Source organism: Epargyreus clarus, unplaced genomic scaffold (genome assembly GCF_041222505.1).
Source record: "Epargyreus clarus isolate Ecla_fem2 unplaced genomic scaffold, WU_Ecla_fem_2.2 ptg000006l, whole genome shotgun sequence".
Classification (NCBI taxonomy): domain Eukaryota; kingdom Metazoa; phylum Arthropoda; class Insecta; order Lepidoptera; family Hesperiidae; genus Epargyreus; species Epargyreus clarus.
Genome location: NW_027332214.1, coordinates 2,630,963 through 2,656,988, shown reverse-complemented (window position 1 = coordinate 2,656,988; position 26,026 = coordinate 2,630,963). Strand labels below are relative to the sequence as shown.

The following is a 26,026-nucleotide window of genomic DNA, read 5'->3' as shown; positions in this document are numbered from 1 at the left end:
GAAGAATATGTTAAAACATGTTACTTGTTTAAATTTGAAACTTCGTTATCTTAAAATGAGGCATCACATAATATTTATTAAGATGCCCAATAGTTAATACATATTTATAATGTGTTAACCACATCGTTTGGTAAAGTTTTATTATCATTTTGGTTTCATCATATAATGGAAAAGTCAAATTCTGTTACAAACACTTGCACTTAACGTTACTCGAAGGGTACTAATTTAATGGAAAATAATTACCTCTAATTGTGGTTCCATCTCAGGTCTGTGGGGCAGTGGTGGTCGTCTGGGCAGGTCTTGTAGGTCTTCGTACAGTGGGGCGGGTGGCGGAGCCCTGCGTTGTGAACCGGAGCTCTGGTTCGGCGCGGAAGACTTCGATGGGAGAAGGTTGTTCACTTTTCGCTTGTGCCTGGTGAAGAAATGCAATGGTTAGATGTGATATTCGTACATTTTGGTAAACATATGAAAAGAAGAGGATGTATATAAGTAATTGTTACTCTGATTTGTTTTCGAACATTGTTTTACGTCTGTTTTAATCAAGTTCTAATGTTAATAAAGGAGTATATTTAACATAAAAGTCATATTATCTTTGTTTCCGTTATTTTCTTTATGAATGTCCCAGCCTGAGCGCCGATTAATTTGTAGGAACTTAGTTTTTCTTAACTTGTATATTTTTCTTCTCTTTAAAATTACATGTTAAATTGATGGTTTTCATATGGAGGCACGTAACGTGACACAAATCACGCTCGTAAAAATATTATCTTTATTTCATACAAATATTTCACGTTGTGCAATTTTCCCGGTATTGACAAGATTGAAAGAAATGTTGAAAATTTAGACATTCGGTAGCGTGTCAGCCAAGTTCTAAAGATCTAAATATTCACAAATTATGTGTTTACTATACAATCCATTTAAGTTTTTTTTATCCCTTTTAATATTACGAAAATTTTGTTTGTGAAAGTGATCATTTATTGAAATAATTCTAATCGTAATTTAGCATATTTCGTGTTGTGCAAAATTATATTTTAGAATGAACACGACTGAAAATAAAATAAAGGAAACATACAATGCAAAATATACAATGCAATATTCGACAGCTAAAATTTCAACTGATATCTCGAGAAATCGTTATTATAATCATAACCTATAAAAATTTACTTGAGTTCAAGTAGCGTAAAGATCTTGTTTGTATAACCTCAATTATCGTATTAAGCGTTTGAATCGCGTGTTTATCTTCATCTTAAAGCGGAAGCCATGTGAACTACCTTAGCGTTATGCACATTAATAATATAATAAAGTCTCTCACGATTATAATAATGCTATAAGTGATCTGATGTACGGTTTCCTCTACGATGGCCATTATTAATTTGAAGTACGATTACCTTTAGGGATGTGGAAACGAGGAAATAAGTCGATTAGTAATTGATGTTTCTTACTTCTGTGTAATGTGTAATGAAAAGTTGACTATTGAAAAAACAACTAAAAATCGATTTTTAAATTGCATTCAAAATTAGTTGACGAAATAAAGGTCGTTAATAGTAGGCACTTGAAATTTAAGGGCGAAAAAACCTCATGAAAGTTGCTCTCAAATTGTAGGTGGAGCCTTACCAATCACTAATTTAAAATAATATATTCGTAAAAAATCGAATTATTAAAAAATCTTTTTACTATTGTAAAAATTGATAAATGAAAATCGATTATGGTTTCACATCCCTAATAAAGTTGAAGTTCGGTTTGTATTGCGTGGCCACTTATCGAAATATCTCTATTAATATTTGTCTGAGCACAATACCGTATCAGATCCATCATATTTTGCGGTGGGGATGCGGCACACATTATTTTTGAACGTTTTTTAATAACGATGGTGGATGTTGTGTGGATATGACTGTTATGGTATATCATGATATCAATGACATAGTAATAACAGTCATTCATTGTGATACATTTTACGGGACGAAAAAATATTTTTTACTGGATATTTTTTAAGGAATCAGTTTTCGATCGGTTATCGATAATAACAACAATTTTGTCGAAAATCTGGTTTCAATAAAACCTTAAACCTTCGAGTTTATATTGCACACCTTTGTATTTTTATTTATTTGATTTTCCTAGCTGAATTTTAACTAATTAACCGCAAGTTACAATTGATTAATTATAAAAAAAACATACTTTTGTTTTAGATATCTAATGCATAAAAGCACAATGGCTTGATTCTAAATTTAAAATATGGTGGATATCTTAATAAGGCGAATCAATTATTTTTATGCACCCCTATAGGGGCGTATTCAAAGGGATGTAAAAGGATAATAAAATGAAATCAGTTCTTAAGCAAAATACAAAAAAATCTTCTTTTTTTTATATAAAACTAGCTGACCCGGCATATTTTGTACCGCCTCAAAATCTATTTATCAAATATATTTCATATAAAATATAGCCTATGTTACTCGTGGATAATGTAGCTTTCGAATGGTGAAAGAATTTTTTAAATCGGTCCAGTAGTTTTTGAGTCTATTCATTACAATCAAACAAACAAACAAAGTTTTCCTCTTTATAATATTAGTATAGATAATTGAATTTGATTTGTAAAAAATAATTTAATTCTTTCTATCTAAGAATATCCATAACAATCGTTCGATACACAATTATATCACCACTACGTTTTCACGTACCCTTATTACCAGTAATGATATTAGGGGATTATTAAAAATCGATTAGACACGCCAATTTCACAGGTACGAGCTTTGAGAAGAAGCTTTATATTTTCGCTGGAGGTTATACTTTTGTGTTCGTTGAATAGGAGTAGGTAATGGATGATACGGGGGTTTCGTCGGTATCTACGTACATGATAATAAAAATAAATAAAATCTCAACCCTTATATAATATTTGATATCGTAGGGCAGATTATATATAGTTTAATTAATATAAGAGTAGCAGACGAGCATGCACCTGATGGTAAGTGGCTACTGCCGCCCATGGATATCTGTAATCAACCCTAAATAATATCAGATTCCTACCAGAGGTCAGTCACATAGGCGCCGCTACCCCTGAGGATTAAGCCGGAATGCCTCGGCAAAGTATGTCTCCCTTACCACACACATCAATCTAGAACACAGCAGCGCCTAACACTGCTGTTATTAGGTAGAAATAGGTGTGGCGGTGGTGCCGCCGGAGTCGAACCACAAATGGTTCTACCTTCAAAATTATTCCAGTCTTGGGATATAAATCTAGCAATTATTTTAGAAGGCCTTGGATAAGTCTGTCCCTTAGCACATCTTCCAAACACTAACGAAAATGGTCACCAGTTGATAAAATATTTCCTTTGTTTCTTGCACAGAATTGGGGATGTCGGGGTATTCCAGGGATATAAATCTAGCAATTATTATACCGATGTCACAAATACATGTCGCTTGGTAAAACATAGCGACCATAGCGACGTGGCGACCACCCACAGACAACGGTCGTTGTACTCGGGTGGCTGTGGATTGGGCAGTGGAACAATTGGTATCGATATGAGTAAGATTTGGCTTATGTTTAGGAATTACGTGTCATTGTGTAATGGCTTTAGTATAGAAATAATTGTTATTTAAAAAAATCGAGAGTTTTTATTGGGTCAAAATAAATATTAGTGAGTAATTTAAAATTAGCACTGTATGTTTCTTTCGCCATTTCATTTTGCAAATATAAAATGGTGATAAAAATAGCTAGGTGTTGAATTGTATGGAGAAAATGTATACCTTGTAAAACATTGTAATTAGGTAATAAACTTAATTATCAAATCATCAGCATCGTCAACGTTTTACTATTCCCTTTCGGGGTAATACTAAGACAACTGTAAATTGAGACATTCTATTTTAAATTATAAAACATAGACTTATTTTTTTGTACGTATTTTTCTCTTATTTCCAAAATCAAAATACTTATGTTATCTAATGTCACAAGCAGCCACTGGTCAATGTGATAATAAATATTGACAGATGACCTGAATATTTTATGCCTAATAACATCTTATCATGATCGATTCAACAGATATTTGATATATCGATACCAATTTATCAAGAAAATCTGATACGCACACTGCCCATTCCACACAGCAGCGCTATACCGCACTACCTCCGATTGTTCATCTCTTATCTATTTTTTAAGATAAAACTCTCATTTTTGACTTGTAGTATCAAAACAAACACATAAGAATATAGGCTTTATGGTATATCAAATAGATAAAAGAATCGCTCGATCGTCGTATCAATTACAACATTTAGGAAGTAGTAAAAAGTTTTCCGTGTAAAGATTGTTAGTAAGCTCACTATGTAAATAGTAATTTATTTTCAGATTTTATCGTATCGTTGTATTAGAATATTCAAAATGTTATCGTAATTAATGTTCTTGATTATTTTAATCACACAAGATAGGCTTGACGAGGTTTAAATGTTTGTTTACGTCAGTAATAAATGTTGATTTGTGTTACGTTTTTTGATTTTAAGATTTTTGTTTTTTGATGACCAAATCCCACACTTATTGGGTATCTTGATGAATTAAAAAAGGAATTTAATTTTTATTTCAAACAAGCATACGCCCTCCAAGTATTGATAAAATTTCTGCCAGTATTTTTGAAACACGACGTATTTTAATTTGAGAACTTCTTCTCAATGAATATGTAATTATGTAGGTTTCAACACGATGCTTTTCTCCACCGTTAAAGCATTTTTATAATAAATTTCTGGTAGGTTTTATCGGTATCACGTAAAATTGCATTCCCGGGATACGAACCTGGAACCTCAAATACACATAAAGGCGGAAACCCGTGCCACTACGCTATTATTTTTGTTCTCTGCTCTCATTAAAATATCATATGATGTTATTAGTATAATTATTGAACATACTCTATATTCGGGTAACACTGTTCCTGGTAAAGTAATAATAATTTTCCAAAGAAAATAGTCCTTCGAATCTCCAATCGCAACCTATTTTCTCGAAGGGCATAAAAAGTACGATTTAAGGCACTCGAAATATCCCTAAAATCCGGGGTTATCTTCCTCTAACTTTTAGCAGAAGGCTTATGGTCAGTACCTATACTTATTGGGGAACGTACTTTTTGGGGTACAGACTTTGTAAGAAACTTCAATAGCGTGATTCAGAATATATTTAGCGCCATTTCTTATAAACCAATATTCCATTTCATATTGATGACAATAAAATGCATAATTTTCTTTTGTGACAGTTTGGCAAGCCAAAGAATGAGAAATAGATGCTCTAAAAACATATTTTCCCGCCTTAGAATAAAAATATACTTTTTACACTCATACTAGGATTCCCTGTGTCGTTAATGCCATGGACACATACACATACACGTAGACCCAGAAAAGAAATCTAAATTCATCCGACCTCTGTCTGGCCGGGGACTGAACCTGGGACGCGCGCGTCAGACCGGCATGGTGACTACTGCGCCACGCGATCTTTTTACATAAAGTTGATATACGTATAAGGTTATATGTTAAAATTCGTTGCGGCTGCAAGGCACGCCAAATAATGACATCCATTCACACTAAAACATTACCCTCCGCGAGTAAAAAAACAAGTGTTAAACAGTACAAACTCCCATCACTAACACCTCATTATCCGCGTTAATAACTAATGACAGATGCCAATCAATCTCATTTCGTGTCGAGGGGGATTAGTGACGCGCGAATCGGTACGGTAACACGATACCGGTTACAAAATGTACCGTCCGAACCCATTAGATGTGTCGAAGAGTATGCGTTTGATGGTTTGCGGTTGGTGGTTGTAGGGTTAAGACAATGTAAATGCTTTCAAGTTATTTTAGGAAATTTTAGGAAATGTGCGGTTAGATACGACATTTGGTTGAGTGCTCCCACGAGAGCTGGTAGATACGAGTAGTAGAATCGTCGGTGTTTCGACTCCGGCGGTTTCATCGCTACTGCTTCTGCCTAACAACAACAGTGTTAAGCTCTGCTGTGTTCCGGTTTGAATTGTGTGGTGTTGACTTTTCAGAGGTATTCCAGCTTAGTGTTCAGAAGTAGCGGCGAATTAGCAGCCGAACTCAGGTAGGAGTCTTATTTTATCTAGGATTGATTACAGTCCATGAGCGGTAAGCCACCTGCCATCTGCTGCATGCTCGTCAGTTACTCCTATATTACATATAACCTCAAAAAGTTGTCGTATATAAATCAGTAGAAAATATATCAAGCCTATAAGAATTATAGAGTCCTGAACTAAACCCCGATAGAGAGATATGTATAATATACCAACAGGCTTGAGGGGGTCCTACGAAGCGTAATCATAGGATTACACTGGCTTTTGCTCCGCAAACGTACACAATAGTGCGTACATTTCTCCTGTGTGATATAACTATAACGTATAACCGGTTATACAGTTGCAGGTTATATAAATATTGAGCTGGTTGCAGCTTATAACAATATATTCGTGTTAGTTGTTCAAGAAATTGTAGTAGCAAGAAAATATACAGCATACCTGATGATAAGTGATAACGTAAAAGCATATTTGCCATAGGACTTCTACTCATGATCACAGATGCGTCAAATTCAAGGGTCTGGCGTAGACTCTTGTAAAATCTAAAAGATCAATCCAGCTTAGGTTTGGATTATGATGAATCCATCTTTATGTGTGTCCATAACATCTAGAACGTAGGGAAACCTAGGTAGGATTGATTTAGATACAGCGTAAACGCTATGCTAAGATCAGCCACAAATGCGCCGCTACCACTGAGGACTTAGCAGCGACGCTTCGGAAAGGTATGTCTCACTTATCACACCCTTCCAATCAGAACACAGTAGCGCTAAAACTGCGTTTATTAGGTAGAAACAGTTAATTGTATCAGGCGTTACTTTGCGGAAATCCATGCTATTAACTTAATATTAAAACTACTTCGCAACAATCCGCTACAAATATGTATGATGGTATATATGTTAATAAGAATGCGTGCAGATGCAAAAACATTAAAATATACACCACCAACACGTGTTTCGCTCCAAAACGGAGCATCATCAGGGTAAAATTACTCTACGATGGTTAATCGTTAAGTCGACGATTGGTGTTGGTTGCACGACGTGGAGTGCCTTCTAAGATATTTGTTTTTATTCTAATTCTAGTTCTTTTAATTTAGCCAACAACACTTCAAACGTTCAAATCCGTCTCGCCATTTGAGCTGCAGGGCGTGCCAAAGAATATTACATACATATATTTGAAACACATTTCTCTCCACAGTCGGGTTAAAACAAAATCCATAGAAACAACATCTCCATTGTTAGACTGTTCTTCATAATCCCGAAGCGACTTTGTAACTTTGTAAAGCTGACAACTCATTTCTCACTCATCTTTGATGGTGGTCTAATTAGTGTATCGACCGCTAATTCATAACAGTTCGCCGAACACGCCTCGGGTGGCGCCCGGTAGGTGTAAGAATCACCCAAACACCGCTGATTACGTGTCGTGATGGCAACTGCATAGACATTGCAACTTTAAGAAAAATACTTGTCAATAATTTTGCTTGAAAACAAATACTGCAGGTTTATAGACTGAGTTAAAAGTGAGCGAGTCGCATTTGAAAGAATAGTCTTGATATAATTATCATCAGTAAAGTCGCCAAGTGTGACTAAATTTCGAAAGATTATTACAGTAAAGTTATTCTATTAATAACTCGAATATACAAAAATGTATATTCAGCACTTTCAGCTCAAAATCATGTAATAAATAGAAAGATCAAACATTTGTTATTTTTTTTTTCATCTCAAACGTCAAAGTCAAGATAATTTTATTATCTTAGTATTCGTTTCTCTCCTTATTGCGTTTCAATTAAAATGAAGTCTCTTAAATTACTGTAAGAATAAAGGCCAAACATTCACCCATACTAAATTACATTACCTTACGATTGCTAGACAGATTTTCATCACTTTCCATCAATTCCAATGACACGTAATAAGGGCAGTGAGATATCGGATGGTGTCAAAACTCCGAAACACGGGCGAAGCGTCCGGCAGACGGTTTGAGGAAAGCGGATTATATTACGGGATCGTACGGTATTGTACGGGATTGTCCGGGATTGGTACCGGTGTCCTATAGGCGTGCCGACTGTAGCGAAATATTCCCAGGGATTCGGTTTGATCAAACATTTTTGGTGCCTTTTGAAGTACTTTTTGGATTTCAAAGTCAGATTCTTTTTTGGATGGCAATAATGTTTAACGTTTAGTGAACTCAACTTCTACTTGTACTTCAAGGATGTACTTGAATTCATTTCTGTTTCATCTTTATAAAGTTAATGTTAATATTTGTATTTCTTTCTTAAATAGGTATTTAACGTATGGTTTGTACAACAAGTATGGTTTGGTTTGGGAGTATGATCGACTTCTGGTAGATTTGCAAGCTCAGTCAAGTTTGCAACTTCAATATTACAAAAAAAAAAGATTTAATTTTAGAAGTTATAACAAAACACTACAACATCAGTTTACCATTGTTTTAAAGTCCTTGAATGGCTCTTTATGCCCATAGTTATGGGGCAGGAGTTTGATAACTTGAGGATTACAGAGGTCGTAATTTCAATTATAATTGGGTATCCAGCTGATTACTTCGGGCGAATCAATCCCACTGTTTCCACCGCAAGGTACAATTTGAGTGGGTCACATGATTTTTTTAACATTTATATAAACTGTTTGAGAGACAAGTAATGAGTTTATGATTTTACGATAAGTATAACATTAATAACTTTCACAGGAATAAGATACCATTATATAAGTTATAATTATTTTCTTGCCCATGGATCTAACGTTATTTTTTATATTAAATGAAATATTACTAAGCTTAATTATAGTAAACCGGTGCACTTATTTATACATAAAGAACTAACAAATACCTTGAAACACTAGTCTTCTGTTAATTCCTCCTCCTCCTATTGTTCAAGAAGGCACCAAAACGGAAAATGTCCACAATGAAAGTAGGTAAATATTTTGATTTATGCAACGGCGAATAAGAACACGTTCCGCCATGTTTTCTCTGACATTCCGCTAGCCACCTGCTTCCGCCAACCATATATTATATTTATATCTGTATTTTTAGTTGTGGATTTCAGCCTCCTAGCATGGTCCAGGTTCGAATATGTGGCTGAATTAGATATGAAGCGACCATCATTTTCAAGGGCGGCAACGTATCTGAGATCGTTTTGAAGTAGACCCTTCTTCTAAAAGGTGTTAGATACAAATGTCCAAGAGCGGCAGTGGTATTATGTATACCATTATTTACTATACCATTATTTGGACTGCATGTTCGTTTGCTACTATAAAAAAAAAACAAGCCCCATATTTTTGATCTTTTGTGAAGCCCTTAAACCACTCAGAAGTGGGATTCTAATGTTATGATGTTGTTCGTATTTGAGATCGAAATGATGTAACATTTCATATTTCCAAAAGGTAAATCAATTGTTTTTTCTATTCCAAAATCTAAATTGATTAACCTGGTTTCAAGAGCCCCATTTGTTGGATTGTCAACAAAGACAGCCATAATTATCGTAAGATGTCATAGGTATGAACCGAAGTGACTTTTGGGAAACAAGTGTTTTTCGGGATAGTGGTCGAGTTACTTGAACCCCGGAAAATTGTACACATCCCGTGGGAACGATGAGGAGCCGTGGAACTTAGCCAATGTAAATTTCACAAAAACATTATCCCCCTTAATGTTGCAGTTGGGTAAACTGCGTAAACCCCGGAATAGCACTATTAAAAATATTTCCCAAGAGACTAACTTTTTTGCAACCCTTTAAGTTCCTCTGTTATCGGTACAAGTCACCGTAATTTAGGAAGACTTGGCGATTACTCCATCAAGACGCTCCAATGCGAATCGAATGCGAAAGGAAGATAACGGTAATGGGTTAAGATATTTTTTTAATATAATATGGAAGTAGGAAACAATTGTCCAGGACATCATTATTGAAATCATTTGCAATGCCAACTTTTAATTTAATTGGACAAACTAAATGAAAACTGGCCATTGCAAATGGTTTCAAAGGGCATCGCTATTTAAAATTAAATTCCAGAAGGTTCTTCACGGTGCCAGGTGACCAAAACCACTTCATTTACATAAATAATATAATTATTAAAAAATATATCGCCGAGACCATCCATGAAACTGGGTCGAAATTGTGGTATCAAATTACCATATAGTGAGCATTCGTTTAATTTGGTATTTATTAAATTTAAATTGCATCTGATAATTTATTATGATTGGATATGACTGGAGTTATACTTGAAGTTGGTCACAGCTGGTGTTGCTACCCATGAGGACATAGGAATTAATACTTTAAATTATGACCACATATTGGTCCACAACGCTTTCTACACTACCATTTTGGTATTTGTCGTAAGTGCCTTGGACACATTAACATGAAGATACATAGACCGAGATCTAGATCATTAAGATATCTGTCTGGCTATGGATCGAACCTGGAACCTATGGTTAGTCAGTCCGGTAAAGTGACCGCTCCGCCACGCGGGTAAATATTTGCTTTACCATATTCTGTAGACCAAAATTTAACAACCCTTAACATGGCGTAACAGCCATGCAAATGCAAATTATTTCAAGAATACATAGTTACGGTTAAGATAAACGAGACAAAAGTAATTTCCGACTTCGTCAAGTAAAGCAAGCTTTAATTTCCTACTTTGTCAAGAAAACAGCATTACTTGTAAATTGACACAACGGTTGTTAAACGTAACGTGAGTTTTGACAGTGTTAAAGCAACGTTTACCGTTTTAAGTTAAATAGGCATGAGTATGCATCTACTGGCAGTGATAGCCTGGTGGTTAAGAAACTCAGTCTCTTGATCGAGGGGTCCGATGTTCAAATCCCAGGCACGCTCCTCTGATTTTTTCGAAGTTATGTGCGTATTAGAAATTAATTATCACTTGCTAAAGGGTGAAGGAAAACAACGTAAGAAAACCTGCATACCTGAGAGATTTATTAAAAAAAATCTCAAAGGTATGTGACGTCTACCAAATACGCACTTGGCCAGCGCGGTGGACTATGGCCTAATCCCTTTCATTATAAGAGGAGACCCGTGCCAGCAATGGGGCAGTAATGGGTTGCTGATGATGCATTTACTACCTGTTGTTCCGGCGGCACCAACGTCAAACATATGTATTTTTGCCTAAAAACAGCAGTGTTAAGCGCTGCTGTATTTCGGTTGTAGGATGTGGTAAGACATATTTAACCAGGCGTTATAACTTAGTCCTTTGGGGTAACTTATCTGTGGCCGACCCCAGAAGGTACAATATTAATTGGGCTTGATTGCAGATGTCCATGAGCACTGTCATAAGGCGGACTGGATTGTTTGCTATGTTAATGATACAAAAAATGTGTATAATTTTTTAAATTTATCGGACATATTGACGTTCAAATATCTACTTTCACTTAAATATTTAGATTTCTTCTTCTTCAGAAATCTTTGATTTTGCCAATGACTGTGATTTAGGCAGAAAAAATCGCTTTAGGCTGAAGGAAATCAAAAATACGGTTCCATAAGCAATATTTCCGTCAGTACAGTTGTTGTACATACAAATAATGACTCGTAAATGCTTGTTTAGTTCAACGTTTGTGAATCCAAGAACTACACGTTTAGTGTATTCGTGAGTGTTATTTGTACGACGGATCTCATATTTGCACTAAGCACATCTGTTGGTGACACTTGCGTACATTTTTGTTTAACATGTGGATGGTGTGCTTGGATGATATTGTGAATGTTTGCGATAGTTTTTGTTTGTTTATTTACGGCTTACCTCGTTGATATGATACAAATGACAAAAATATGTTATGTCCGAAGAAAAGGTTTCTTGATTTAAATGCTCATAAACTTTAATATGAAATTGAATTAAAAACTCAATTTGGAGTGATAAAAGTAATATGTTTAAATTATTTTTCATATTTTTAATTTTTCACAAATCCAATCTGACATCTGACTTCATAAAAGGAGAGATTTTACTCTCCAGGAAGGATAATTCATCTATGATCAGCTTTAGAGTTCCACGCTTATTCTATACTAACTGACCCGGCAAACTTTGTACAGCCTCAAAATCTATTTATCAAATATATTTCATATCAAATATAGCCTATGTTACTCGTGGATAATGTAGCTTTCGAATGGAGAAAGAATTTTTAAAATCGGTCCAGTAGTTTTTGAGCCTATTCATTACAAGCAAACAAACAAACAAAGTTTTCCTCTTTATAATATTAGTGTAGATTGAGTTGGTTATAAATGTCCATAAGCGCACTAACCACATTAGGTGGATTGCAAGCTTGTTTATTGCTTGTAACAAAAATATATTTAAGTGCTATTTTCATCTGAGTTAGACAAAAATGTCGTAATGAATTAATTATCAGGGTCCCTTTGTTAGGAACATATTTCGAAATGAGTCCAGACGTAACTTTATTACTTAGTAATTAGATAATGGATTCGTAGATAAAGGTTTCAGACATTTTATATCGTTTTTGGATAATTACGGTAAGTACATTTATTATCGTTCCATGCCAAAAATAAATTCAGTGTTATTTTTATTGGAATGCGGAAGGTAACGTTTTTCGAGAGTATGTATGTTTGTATGTTTCATACTTTGGCACACCTTGATGGCTTGACGGATTTTAAGATAGACTTGACGGATTTGAAGGTGGTAGAACCCTTTGTGGTTCGACTCCGGCGGCACCACTGCCACACCTATTTCTACCTAATAACAGCAGTGTTAGGCGCTGCTGTGTTCCGGTTTGAAGGGTGTGGTAAGGGAGTCAGACATTTCCGAGGCATTCCAGCCTAGTCCTCAGGGGTAGCGGCGCATCTGTGGCTGACCTCAGGTAGGAATATCTAATCCTTACCATGTAATGTAGTGGCAGTAGCCACTTACCATCAGGTGGACTGCATGCTCGTCTGCTCCTCCTATAATATATATATAAAAAAAAAAGAACAAAAAGAGATGTCGTTGTATTCATCTAAATTATGGGAGTGACGTAGCCTATATTTTTAAGCACACGGATTATTGTTATAGTCATTCTCTAGCTGCTTTAAATTGTCCAATTGTAAATAAGTAAATAAAATAAATAAGTAAATTCTCTCATAAAATTCGTTATTGTAACAAATAAAAGTAAATAACAGTACCAAGTACTAATTAATTATTAATACCCAGGAGACTAATCTTCCCTCCGCGTGTTCATCTTGTCATCAGCAGATTTAATTTAATATCACGTCATAGGTGCCATCTGTTGTGACATAATGTAATAATCTAAACTCGTGACAGCTATTATCACACTTGTTCCCAAATATGCTACGAGATGGCATTAGTTGGCGGTACAAAAGTTTCTCTTAATTAATAACTGTTGTCTTCAAGAAATCGTAAACATAATGTTGTACAGATAAAATCTAAATCAATCAATTGTAAAACATAATCTAAATACAAAAATAAAAATCGTTATGACAATTTAAAGGCATTGATTAAACTATATTATACGAGACTTACTTATACTAAGTATTAAAATTCTTTCTATTTAAAATTTATTTCAATTTGATTAAAACCAAAAACTTAGTTTTTAGGGCATCAAATTCAAAGTTGGGTGAACTAAAAATAGAACAGCTAGGCTTTTAGTTTAATAGAAAAGATTAGTCTGGAGTCTAGACCAAGTTCAGGACTTGGAAGTGACGTATGGCGGACTCAAATGGAGTGTCTGTAATTGAAGATTGATCGTCTCGAAGTGCACTGGGATTGGGAAAAATGTCATCGGATATTTCTTGTTTTCTGCAGTTAAAGTATTTCGGTTTAAAGTTAACTTAATGTATTGGTATTGGCTTTCGAATAGTGTGATTTAGTTTAGCTTTAGGTGAAGTAGATTTTTGGAATACAATATCGTTGAATTATAGTTGTAAATGTGAATACAGCTAATATATCAGACAAAAAGTCGATAAACGCGTAGATATTGTAAATAAAAATGCAAGAACTTAACCGATTGCTGATTATATTTTTCACAGAGATAAATAATTTAAAAGCATGAAACATTAGTTTGTATGTAATTGATCCCTGACTGAAGAAAAAATAAACTTACAAACGTTAATAAAACATATTTAAATTTTATATGCTTTACAATAATAAATTAGATAAAAAACTGCATTTTTGAATGCATTGATCACAACTTTGAATGTAATAAATGAAGGTAACGCTATGAAAACCGTAATTAACGTAAAATGGCTAAAACTTCTCAAGTGTACTTAACAGAGTACTCTATAAAAAGTACGTATTCGTCTGTCATCAAAGAACTCTACATCACAAAAATCAGTTAAACGAAGCGTAGAGCTAAATAGAATTACTGAGACGTCTTTAGCTGTGCCGAGTGCTTCGAGACAAAGTGGCGGTGAAGTATATTGTGTTCAACCCCGATGTTGGCTGAGAGCGCTCAACAAGTTCACAGGGGTTTTTGAGCTGTGAGTGGATTCCTCGGAGTTAAATGTGAGACTATATTACCTATTACGAACATGGAATTGATGCTTTACGTTTTTGTTATAATACTGAAGCAACGACGTGTAGTTCACATGACTACCAATTTCAAAAGCGATTAATACGTGAAAATAATGAATTTAAAGAGCAAACGACGATGCTTCAAAATCTAAAAGCAAATCTTCAAATCAGAATTTAGGAACACTTGATACTATTATTCTGAGATAGACATAGGTAACGGAGAACTCGACCAATTATATTAAAAGAATAAAATTACTTGTTAAAGAAATAGAATTTTATTGACGAAATTTGTAAGAAGCGTGGTATAAAATTGATTTCCTTAGAGGTACGCTTATACAACGCAGAAATGAAATGGAAGGTCTTTGCTAACGTCAGCAACCGAGTGCTTCAAGACAAAGCAGTGGAGTGTATTGTACTCAAATTCCCGGCAGTGAGGCTTGAGACTAAATAAGTTATCAGGATATTGAGCGTAGGTACGTTGGGGTTTTTGATCATAAAGTGGGGAATGCGGTCTTTGCAACTTTGAAAATTACAACAGATCGCTAGTAGCTTAGATTCAATAAGAGTAAAAGAAAAAAGTTCAAATAATTTAGTCTTGTTGCTATCTTGTACCTAATAATCATCATTAAATGGCTGACACATAAGTAAAATGGCTGACAGCTTTCCCATTACGTCTCCGACTGTCATCATGATGTAATTTACGTGGAACAATGCCCACATGTGCAGTTAAGTGGTACAAAAAAAAACATGAAATGGAAGAAAAAGTGCAGAGAAATATCTTTTCAAAGCTGGTACATTTTCTTATTAGGAGTGAGTAATCTTTACTAGTGTATGGTACCAAAGTACAAAATATTTAATTACTGATCAAAAAGCTTCAGCAAAGAAAAATGGTTGACCACCAGATTTTTTTTTTAATTCTTTACATCAATCATCAGTGAAATGAAGCATGATACATTGCTTGATTGAGACGTTCTTTATGTACGAAGCTTTACGTAGCATGAAATGTACGTCTTTACCTGTAAGTGCTTCAAGACAAAGCGGCGATGAAGTGTATTGTTCAACCCCGTGGCTCGAGAGGGCTCAACAAGTTCACGGGGTTTTTGAGAACTGAATTCCTGCTCTTTGCGTTCAAAAGTTGAAACGCCTTTCAAAGTTCACATAGTTAGCTTAGTTTTGGTAAAATTAGGGGGAATTAGACCTTTGTTTGCAGTTAGTTGTTCTATGTTGTTGGTTTCGAAAATTTCGAAGTTCGTTACGAATTTTCTATTCATTTGAAGTTTTGGAACTTTGCTTTTTTGTGCTATTTACACATAAGCTCCGTTGATTCTGACTAGGTTGAAAGTTAAGATTTTTTTAGATTTGTTCTACCTCACAAATTTGCCTGAAAACCTGTATTAAAATTCCTTACACGCCAGTGCTAATTTAACCTTGTTATATAAAAAGAATGCTACTATTATTTCGCCACATAAGAAACCAATGCAAAACACTCATTCCTCGTGAGAATTTCAATGTTAAACAAAAACGTTAGCACATATTATAAAGGTCCCGCCCACAAGCGACATATTCAAATCGTTCGCCAACTACTTATAGCTTTCCCTAATGCTATCTACACGATCGGACGTTCTATTTACGGGTTAAAGTCTTTATTAAGTCCCATTGTCTCGTTCTCATTATGGCAAACGGATTGTGGGTACTCTGAAACTCGAGTGCAACGGTCCTTATTATTGGCAATCTGCATACAATCAGACATTTGCATAATATCTCAATTCGTTCTTGCGCCGCACTGATTTGAATAGCCATGAAACATTTCACGCATGGCTGATTTGGACGACACACGGTCGATCTGGTCGGAGTTTTTAAAGTTACCGAGAAACATTGCTTAGCCAATATTACTAAGATAACAGATGGTCTAAAACGAAGTTCATAAAGTCATCATCCGAAGAAATCATGCGTAACATAGGCTTAGTAAAACATAGGTTTTCGGCAATCATATTAAATTTAGACAGTAATAAGGAGTCTTATTTTGATAGGTGTGTGTCATGACTCATTATGCTTAAAACATTTCGTAAATGTATTTAAAGATTCGTAATTGAAAATCACGCTACATTTTAAGAATAATAAAAAGGTAGGTCTAAATTAATCTATTATCTACTTCGAGACCCTTCGCCTATTATAACTTTATAAAAATATCGTCTTCATTAAAATTGATAACCTTAAATAAATAATAAGTTTTATTCATCAACCGAAGGTGGTAGTATGAAGGTGGTAGAGCCCTTTGTGGTTCGACTCCGGCAGCACCACCGCCACACCTATTTCTACCTAATAACAGCAGTGTTAGGCGCTGCTGTGTTCCGGTTTGAAGGGTGTGGTAAGGGAGACAGACTTTTCCGAGGCGTTCCAGCTTAGTCCTTAGGGGTAGCGGCGCATCTGTGGCCGACCTCAGGTAGGAATATATAATCCTATCTGGGGTTGATTACAGATGTCCATGGGCGGCAGTAGCCACTTACCATCAGGTGGATTGCATGCTCGTCTGCTACTCTAATATTATAAAAATCAGGAAAACAAAAATCGCTGATCCTGATTATCCTAGTAAGGATAACGGGTCAGAATGTTTAAAATATTGAATTGTCATCGGTCCTTAATAAGTATGCCAATTTTCAAGTTAATCCGACGTTTTGAAGGGGGTTAAAATCATGTTCAAAGATTCCGTTACATACTAACATACATACGTCTGAAGCTAATAAAAGCGTATTAAAAAAAAGCGGCAACTTTTACAAAAAAATATTTCAAGTAATTCATATTTACCATAAAATCCGACACTGTGTCCCCACACAACACAGTACCAATGACGAAAACAATCGAACTTAATAGTTATTATACTGTTAATAAATGGTTACGAAACTTGTAGCCAGTGTTAAAGTTCTCGAGAGCTCATAAATTCTAGACGACTTAATATCTAGATCATGGCGAAGAGACTTAGGTGGAAATTTATGATTAAAACTTAATATTATATTTTAAGTAAAATGAGAAGTAATTATTTATTACAAGCTTGTGCTTAACCAGTAGCGTTAGTGTCAGGAGTAATTTTGGGAAACAAGCTTTTTTCAATAATTGAAAAATATGGTACGGATACTTTTTTATTTGAAACCAAAATATATGTCACAAAATTTAAACTTGTACCAATTTCTTACTTTTTACAAATTGAAACTAGTATTAGGGTAGGATTATGATGTTATATATGTCTGTGAATAATTACATGATTCTACTGATTTATTAACACTTTCTCAGAATAAGTTAAAATATTGATACATAAATGTTTCACAATAAATCTTTCAACTTAAAAGTACGTTGGTTATTACTATCCTCTACTACAAGGGAAGGTTAATCCCAGAAATATATTCGAACTTCCCAAGAAAGTCATAAATAAAAACTTTATTCAATAAACAAAACCCAGAAGGAACATCAAACATTGAAACACTGGAGATTAAATTCGAAGGCAATTTTCTTCGGAAACTTATATAAAGTTTTGCGACAGTCCGATATGGCAATTCCAAACTTCGCAGACAGGTTAAAACTAAGACCTAATACAATGTCTGGGGTCTTAGCACTATAAGTTGACCTGTACTTCATAATATTAGACTTTCATCAAATATGTATTCCCCTTAGGGGCTAAGACTTCAAAATTTTCTTAACGCTCATCTATGCGTCAGTCTGTGTTGAGTTATATAAGGAAAATATTTTTTTTATGCAGAAGTGTATACTTTACATACACCACCATAAGTTGAATTACGGAAAAATCTTTCTAAACGTTGCGTTACAGCAACAACTTTTTTATTTAAAGAATCACAATAACTATATTAAAAAGATAAATTAGTTCAAAATTTCTTGCTTTAAAAATTAGTGATATCGTATATCGTTGGCATAGTCAGTAACACTCTTCATTACTTAAATTTAAGATTATCGAAGAAATAGCTGACCGCAGCAAAAAATGGAATGACATTAAATTAACCAAACATCTAAATTAAGATTAGAAAAATCGAAGCAAGATAAAAATCCCTCCCAGAATGATTGTTACGGCGATACAATTCCTTGCAAAGGATACACTAATTAGCGACGATTTCGTACAATTATTTACAAAACACGACATGAATATTCACACTCCATAGGTCTGCGCAAGAGTTCCCGCCCTTGCCACTCATTGGCCGGCCATTTCCAATGAGCCAATGGCGTCGCGGCGGGAACCACACGGTATAAATTTGGCATAATTAGTCACGCATCAAAATAACCTCTTGTGCCTACAAAAAAACTACGCAACGATCAACAAACAGATATTGCGTGCAAGGAAGTAGCTTGTATGGCAGCCATTTTCAATTCACATAATGTTGGGAATAAAGATGGGATGACGAGATAATTGACTGTTTTAATCATTTGCACTGTTAAGCGGTTTTGGACAGAACGAAAAAGAAAATCGTTTTCCTGTGCTCTGTTACAAAACGAAATTATGTTAAAGTCTATAAATAACTTGGCTTGATTCTATTTATCAAAACACTAAACACTCTTGATGTTGAGCAAAAATAGGAATGGCGGTGGTGTTACTATATTAAATCTTACTATATGAAATCTTAAGATCAGCAATAGCTGATCAGCTACTAGCACATGTTTGTCATATCGTAGCAATATAACTGCGGAAGATTTCAAGTAGAACTTCAGTCCGATGTAGAGATTGTTACAGATATCAATTGAAAATAATAATAACTAGACAAACAAGACAGGATGCTCACATACATCAATTGAAAGTGGTAGAACCCTTTGTGGCTCGACTCCGGCGGTACCACCGCCACACCTATTTCTACCTAATAACAGCAGTGTTAGGCGCTGCTGTGTTCCAGTTTGAAGGGTGTGGTAAGGGAGACAGACTTTTCCGAGGCGTTACAGCTTAGTCCTCAGGGGTAGCGGCGCATCTCGCGCGCGCGACCTCAGGTAGGAATATTCAATCCTATCTGGGGTTGATTACAGATGTCCATGGGCGGCAGTAGCCACTTACCATCAGGTGGACTGTATGCTCGTCAACTACTCCTATATTATAAAAAAATGCATAAAAAAAGTAAAACAAGATCTACGAGAACAATGAAATCTGTAGACACTATTATGGCATAGGTTTCTTGCACTATCTTTTATGTTATAAAGCAATGCATAAAACGTATCTATATTATTCCTAAGTAAATTAAACCGTTCTAAATAACGTCCAACTCAACGACAAAACCGAACTCCCAAAATCCCTCTGTTTTAAGCCCTTATTTACAGGAAACACCCCGTTACTCCCGTTTTAGCCCAGTATTGACAGTTAGATGATTTATGAATAATAAACGCGGGTATGCGGCCATATTGTTTCGGAATGGTTATTTTATCTGTGCACAGATACATTAGAGGCAATGAGCGTTGAAGCATGGGTTAATATTTTTAGAATAGTAAAGCAATGGGGTTGTTTATTGGTGTTAGGATGTGTTTCGCTGGTTTTATTACGAAGTAAGTTGTGTAAAGGAAATCTTAAATGTTTTTATTTGTGTTTAGTCCTAATTTTGATATTTGAATACAATTTAAGTTATTCATAGAAATAATGTAATATAAGTGAAATAGTGTTTTTAAACCATTTAGAAGTAGCAAACGGAAATGCACTTCAACTGATGGTGACATCTGATAACTTTAAAGTCCTAAATGAGATCAGCCACAAAATACCTCTTACCACATCTTTCAAGGCGAAACCCAGCAGATTATAACACTGCTGTTTTATCTAAAGCAGAAATGAGTGTGGCAAAGAAATCTAATCTTTTGACAAGTAAGTCAAATTTTCAAACTGTGGTAGGCAAAAATTGATTAATACCTATCCACTATCGGGCGTAAGTCTTTTTGACTTGGTATAGAACTATAGACTATACATGGTATAGAAACGTTGGTTCACCATTTGAACTATTTTTGTGTAGTAAATTCCCAAAGCCAGTGATAGCCTAGTGGTTAAGAAACGCGGCCTCTCGATCGAGGGGTCCGAGGTTCAAATCCCAGGGCACGCACCTCTGATTTTCAAATTAATGTGCGTATTAGAAATTAATTATCACTTGCTCAAACGGTGAAGGAAAACATCGTGAGGAAACCTGCATACCTGAGAGATTTAAAAAAAAATCTTAAGGGTATGTGAAGTCTACCAATACGCACTTGGCCAGCGCGGTGGACTATGGCCTAATCCTTCTCATTGTGAGAGGAGACCCGTGCCCAGCAGTGGGACAGTAATGGGTTGAGGATGAAATTCCCAGAAAACTATATCGTGCAAACAAATGTCAATGTCATGTGAAGTATATTAAGAGTTTTATCAACATTCAAAAAAAGTTGAGAAACATAAGATATCACAAACCATATTTACTCGTAGCTTCGAAGCCTTAGATTAAAGCAACTAGCGTGAAATTTAATCCAACTATTTATCCAACATTAACTAACACCGCTTATACGGTTCGTCTTACAAATCCAACCTTATCTCTTATGCCTTAATAAAGTAATATTATTTTAAGATAACCAAAACTTTATTTGTCTGACAGTTAAATGTTAGCGATGATCTACGAAATATATAAATATTTTAAATTAAGAGAAAAATGTTTTTTAAATTGACGTATATGAGCGTGCTTATAGTTGACGGTAAGTTATTCAGTGACGCAAGTAGAAGTTATTTTTAATTGAAGAAGTTCCTAACGTCTGTAGGGTGTATACATTTTGTTTACAAAAATAATGTGCAAAGGAGAATGAACCTGATAATAAAGACTGGCAGTCCATGGACTTCTTTATTGGTTATCTCAACCAATTACCATATAGAAGCCGATAGATAATCTCTTAAGAAACTGATAGATTTTTTTTTTTTTTTTTTATAATATAAGAGTAGCAGACGAGCATGCAGTCCACCTGATGGTAAGTGGCTACTGCCGCCCATGGACATCTGTAATCAACCCCAGATAGAATTAGATATTCCTACCTGAGGTCGGCCACAGATGCGCCGCTACCCCTGAGGACTAAGCTGGAACGCCTCGGAAAAGTCTGTCTCCCTTACCACACCCTTCAAACCGGAACACAGCAGCGCTTAACACTGCTGTTATTAGGTTGAAATAGGTGTGGCGGTGGTGCCGCCGGAGTCGAACCACAAAGGGTTCTACCACCTTCAATCTTACTATTATGATGAAAATGATGTTATCATCAGATAAACTTGGGGATTTATTTTTCTGAGAGGTAAATTTGAAGAGAAATTAATTTTGGTCATGGTAGAAACCATACAAGACAAAGCTAGTTTTAGCAAATATACGAGTAATATGAAGATTTGTAGATAGGCACTAGAACATAGTTAAGTGTAACAAAGTTTACAATTAGTATACAGCAGAGGTAAGATTCATACTTCACTTACAGCTTCAAATCGCTACCAGCTACCAGTGCGACGAGTCTTTAAACAATATTATTCGGAGACAGCCAGTTATCGTATAAGACGGCCTGTCGGTAAATCCCCGTCAAAATGTCCGCAGAGCGACGACATGCGTATTGTGACACGTATAATTATACTACTGTTGCTGCTTAAGTTAGAGGAGGCAGCGGAAGTGACAGAGAAATAGTAAAGAATTAGTTGATGGATAACAGAGTTTCAAGTTTTCATTGACACATTCTCAACTTTCATAAAAACTTTTTATTAAAGTTATTGAAGAAATAAAGCTAAGAAATCAAGTGGACACATTCGTTGATATAATAATCCATATGACACTGATATAAGAAATAAAAAACTTGTAACGTCTATCACATAATATTTTCAGACCTAATCCATATAAACATTGAATCGTTGATTGGCAAAGCATATAAAGGTTACACCGACGGGTCTAGAAACATAATTTTTTATCGCATGAATTCTTTGCATAATGAAATTGACCTTCAAGAACAAAAATTTACCTCTAACTGACACTTATTCAATGTTCATTCCCACGAAATCCAGTAAAATGTAAAATTACCATTAATATTTTTAAATTAAAAACTGTAATTACATTGTTAAGATACGATTGAGATATCTTCAGTGTTAGACAGTCTATCGCTCTAAACTCACACCGCTCCATCTTACATCTTACGTCAACCAAGTTCAACTCGGGATTAAATCTCGAATAGGTGACAGCTACTCTAATCAACTTTCCCAAGCCATTGCCTCCAAATGCGACGTATGTGACGACGGTTTTAACGACGATTAAACTGTCACATACAGCCGACGAGATTCCTTGACGGTGCTAATTCGTGAAATTATTGTTTTGCGTCTACTAAGAAAGGTATTTCAAAGACGCGTTGTATCTTGTCTTGGGCGTTATCCATGCTCTTTAACTTAGATTGTTCAAATCCTCTGTGAAAATATATTTTTTATTTGCAATGATTCTTTGTTATGGAAAACGTTTGAAATTCGTCGATGTCAGAACTTACAAAATAGTTTGGATATTTTAGGTAAATTAATAAGTCATAAGTTAACAAATCGTTAATCTCTATGTTCACATATGCATAATTCAAGTCCTATTTTATAATAATGAATGAAAAAAACATAATCATGTGTCGAGTTGTCACATAAAAAAAATTCAAGTTCTAATATTTTATATCATTTGTTTCGACTTCCCACCACATTGATACAACCTTTATAATAATTGGGCCGTAAAATATAATTCATAATATTATGGTATTTTTCTTAAAATTTTGGTAACGAATCATCACCCACCATGATGAGAGTATCAACGTACCTACTAGTAAGAAGAAACCGTAATCTTGATTTAACGCAATAAACTCTAATAAGGGATTATTAACGTCGGAACATGCTAATGAAAACTAATTTGAGTACGGACAAGCCGAGGCTAAGAATTAACTTTATTAGATTGCTTGAAAAAATTGCTTCAGCAAACTCAATGCGTGGTACAAATTGTGTTAGGGCTAAGAAATTGTCAAGTTATTTCGTAGAAGCCCCTAAATGACGTTAACCCGTAATAACTATTTCGAAAGAACTATTTCTTTTGCTTTTATACAATCTCCTGCGAATAACGACTTTCCGTTCATTGGTGAGTCAATTCTATATACCGTTTCTTTTTTTGTTCGTTATCTGTTTAAAAAGATATATTTTACTTCATGAAGAACTCTTCTCTAGTAAAAGCATTTTTGTCTAAATTAAATTGAACATTTATTTTGTAAATTAAATCTTCACATAGCACTACGATAAATAAAATAAAATTAAGATATAAAATTACGTAGTTAATAGTTTATTGTGATTTTTATTTTAAAAATGATTACCATATAAACCGATTTCCGTTACATCATTTTCATATTAGCCCTACTGGTATAGAAATATCTCATTTAGTTTACCTCGGTTCACTTTAAGAAAATAAAGCTGATCTGTCACTTTTATTCAAGTTACAATAAATAAATAATTGACTTACTTCCAAACAAGTATTGCGCCTATAAGAACGCCGATGAGCAACACAATAGAGCACAGGGCGATAACAGCTGAGGTCTGGAGGGATGGCCCGCTGTGGTTGTACGCGTCTATCTTCTGCAAGGAGAAAAAAGGAAAAAAATAATTAAAAAATGTTGACTTCTTAAAGATAAGTCCATGTCACTTCCACGATTTAGACCACTGCCACCTTATGTTAAACTCTATCAAGCAGTGTGGGCTGCAGTGGGTGCCAAAGAATGAGATATACAATTATACATACGCTCAAAGAACATTACCCTTCACAATAGACTAAAAGCTCTATTTCTTTGCTATAAACGGTAAAATAATATGAACTAAATAAGAACTACGTACAATAAAATAAATAATTATAGAAACTAAGAAAAACATAAAATAGAATTGTGACCCTAAGTAAACATATAATTAAATAATGTTAGGCTTCCAAGAGAAGATAAATGTTAAACTAAAATAAAAGAAAATGCTCAATACATTGTCTTTATTTTATGATTTCTTACAAAATTAGTAAAACAAGGACATATTCTATTATTTTACGAGAACAAATGAGTTATGTTTTCACAATGGTTTGTATTACATGTATCGAAAGAAATTATAAATAATCATTTGATTTAAATAACTTAACGTAGGAACATAGTAACATAGGAACTTGTCCGAATGTCCGTAACTTTAATAATACGGTCAAAATAAGTGAACAAGTTGTCTTACTTATATAAAAGGAATATTTTAAGCCTCAATAACTCATCCGGACAGATATCTATTTCCATTCACATCGGACAAAACAGAAGGACGAGCAAGAATTAATCAAAGCAAGTGTGTCAATGGACGCGAATAATTCAATTCACAAATCCTGGAACGATTCCAAGAGGATCGACACAACGTGTAACACACAACACATTTGTATCCGCCATTTGTTAAAAGTTGTATGCGAAAACAGACACTTTGTTGTTATATCTACAGGCGATAGTAGTATGAACATTGATGGGTACTGTAATGAGTTTTGGATATTGTACGACTAATTTGTCTTCTGCTAAAGAAAAGTTGGTCGCTGCCAAATCTGTTTACTATTTGTTCGGTACTTATGGATTTCGCGCATCATCACTCAGATTCGTAATCAAAACATTGTCAAGTTCGTGTTTTACTTCGGAGTTGGGAGTTTCTTTTTGGGTTCTTGTTTGAACGTCTTTAATAATACTTTTATTTACTTATTGGAATGTTTATACTGAATTTCATTGAGTAATTATTTGATTTATGATCTTGTAAGTAGCAAACAGGTATTTAAATAAAACGCAGTAGGTAGATACATAATAAAAAATTGTGTTCCATTTAACTCTCAAAATTTTCAGATCAGAGTTCTACAAGCAGATTAATGTAGTTGTGACAAAGTCAAATTTTAATAGAGTGAACATAAACTTTGATGTTGTTTTGCAATTATTGCAGACTTGCCATGAAAATGATATGCGCAGGCGCACGTGCGCGCCAGCATGGGGGCGTTAATGTTAATGTTATCTCGTTTAATTCTTGTTCCATTATTTTGATTAACATAATTTGATATGCCTGAACAGTATTGTTATAACATATTGAGACATCAGCTATTATACTCAATCCTTTTGAGTTATAACGGCTTGTGAAATGGCTATAAAGTGTAAACTTTCATATACGTTATTAGTGAACATGAGATTACCAAGCAATTATGTATGCTCTGTCTATTATACAGAATATTCTGAGTTCGATCCTTGGCCAGACACTGATAGACCTCTTATTGATCATCAATGTATCTTGTGATTGCCTACCGAAGATCTAAATATTACACTGAATAACTGAAATTGAATATGAAGAAATTTTCAAATGTCAATCTTCGATAGGCAAATTGGATGGATTGCTTATTAATAATGGCGACAGTGAAATAAGATTTCATCCGGGAATTTATATTATTACTGTTAAGGCTATTTATAATCAACTTTTGTTCCCTAATTCGCCCGAATGTAAGCGATATATCAAAAG

General features: G+C 34.7%; 1 protein-coding gene across 3 annotated transcripts in view; it reads right to left on the bottom strand.

Annotated features, from left to right (window-relative positions):
* Positions 1–26,026, bottom strand: part of pxb (putative Hedgehog signaling attenuator pxb) — a 187,768-nt gene that overhangs the window by 1,813 nt on the left and 159,929 nt on the right. For all 3 annotated transcript variants that reach the window (XM_073073604.1, XM_073073606.1, XM_073073605.1), the window contains 2 exons: positions 23,994–24,106; positions 244–412 (listed from right to left, as the gene is read on the bottom strand). In XM_073073604.1, the coding sequence (XP_072929705.1) occupies positions 244–412; positions 23,994–24,106 (282 nt within the window). The remainder of the gene's footprint in view (positions 1–243; positions 413–23,993; positions 24,107–26,026) is intronic.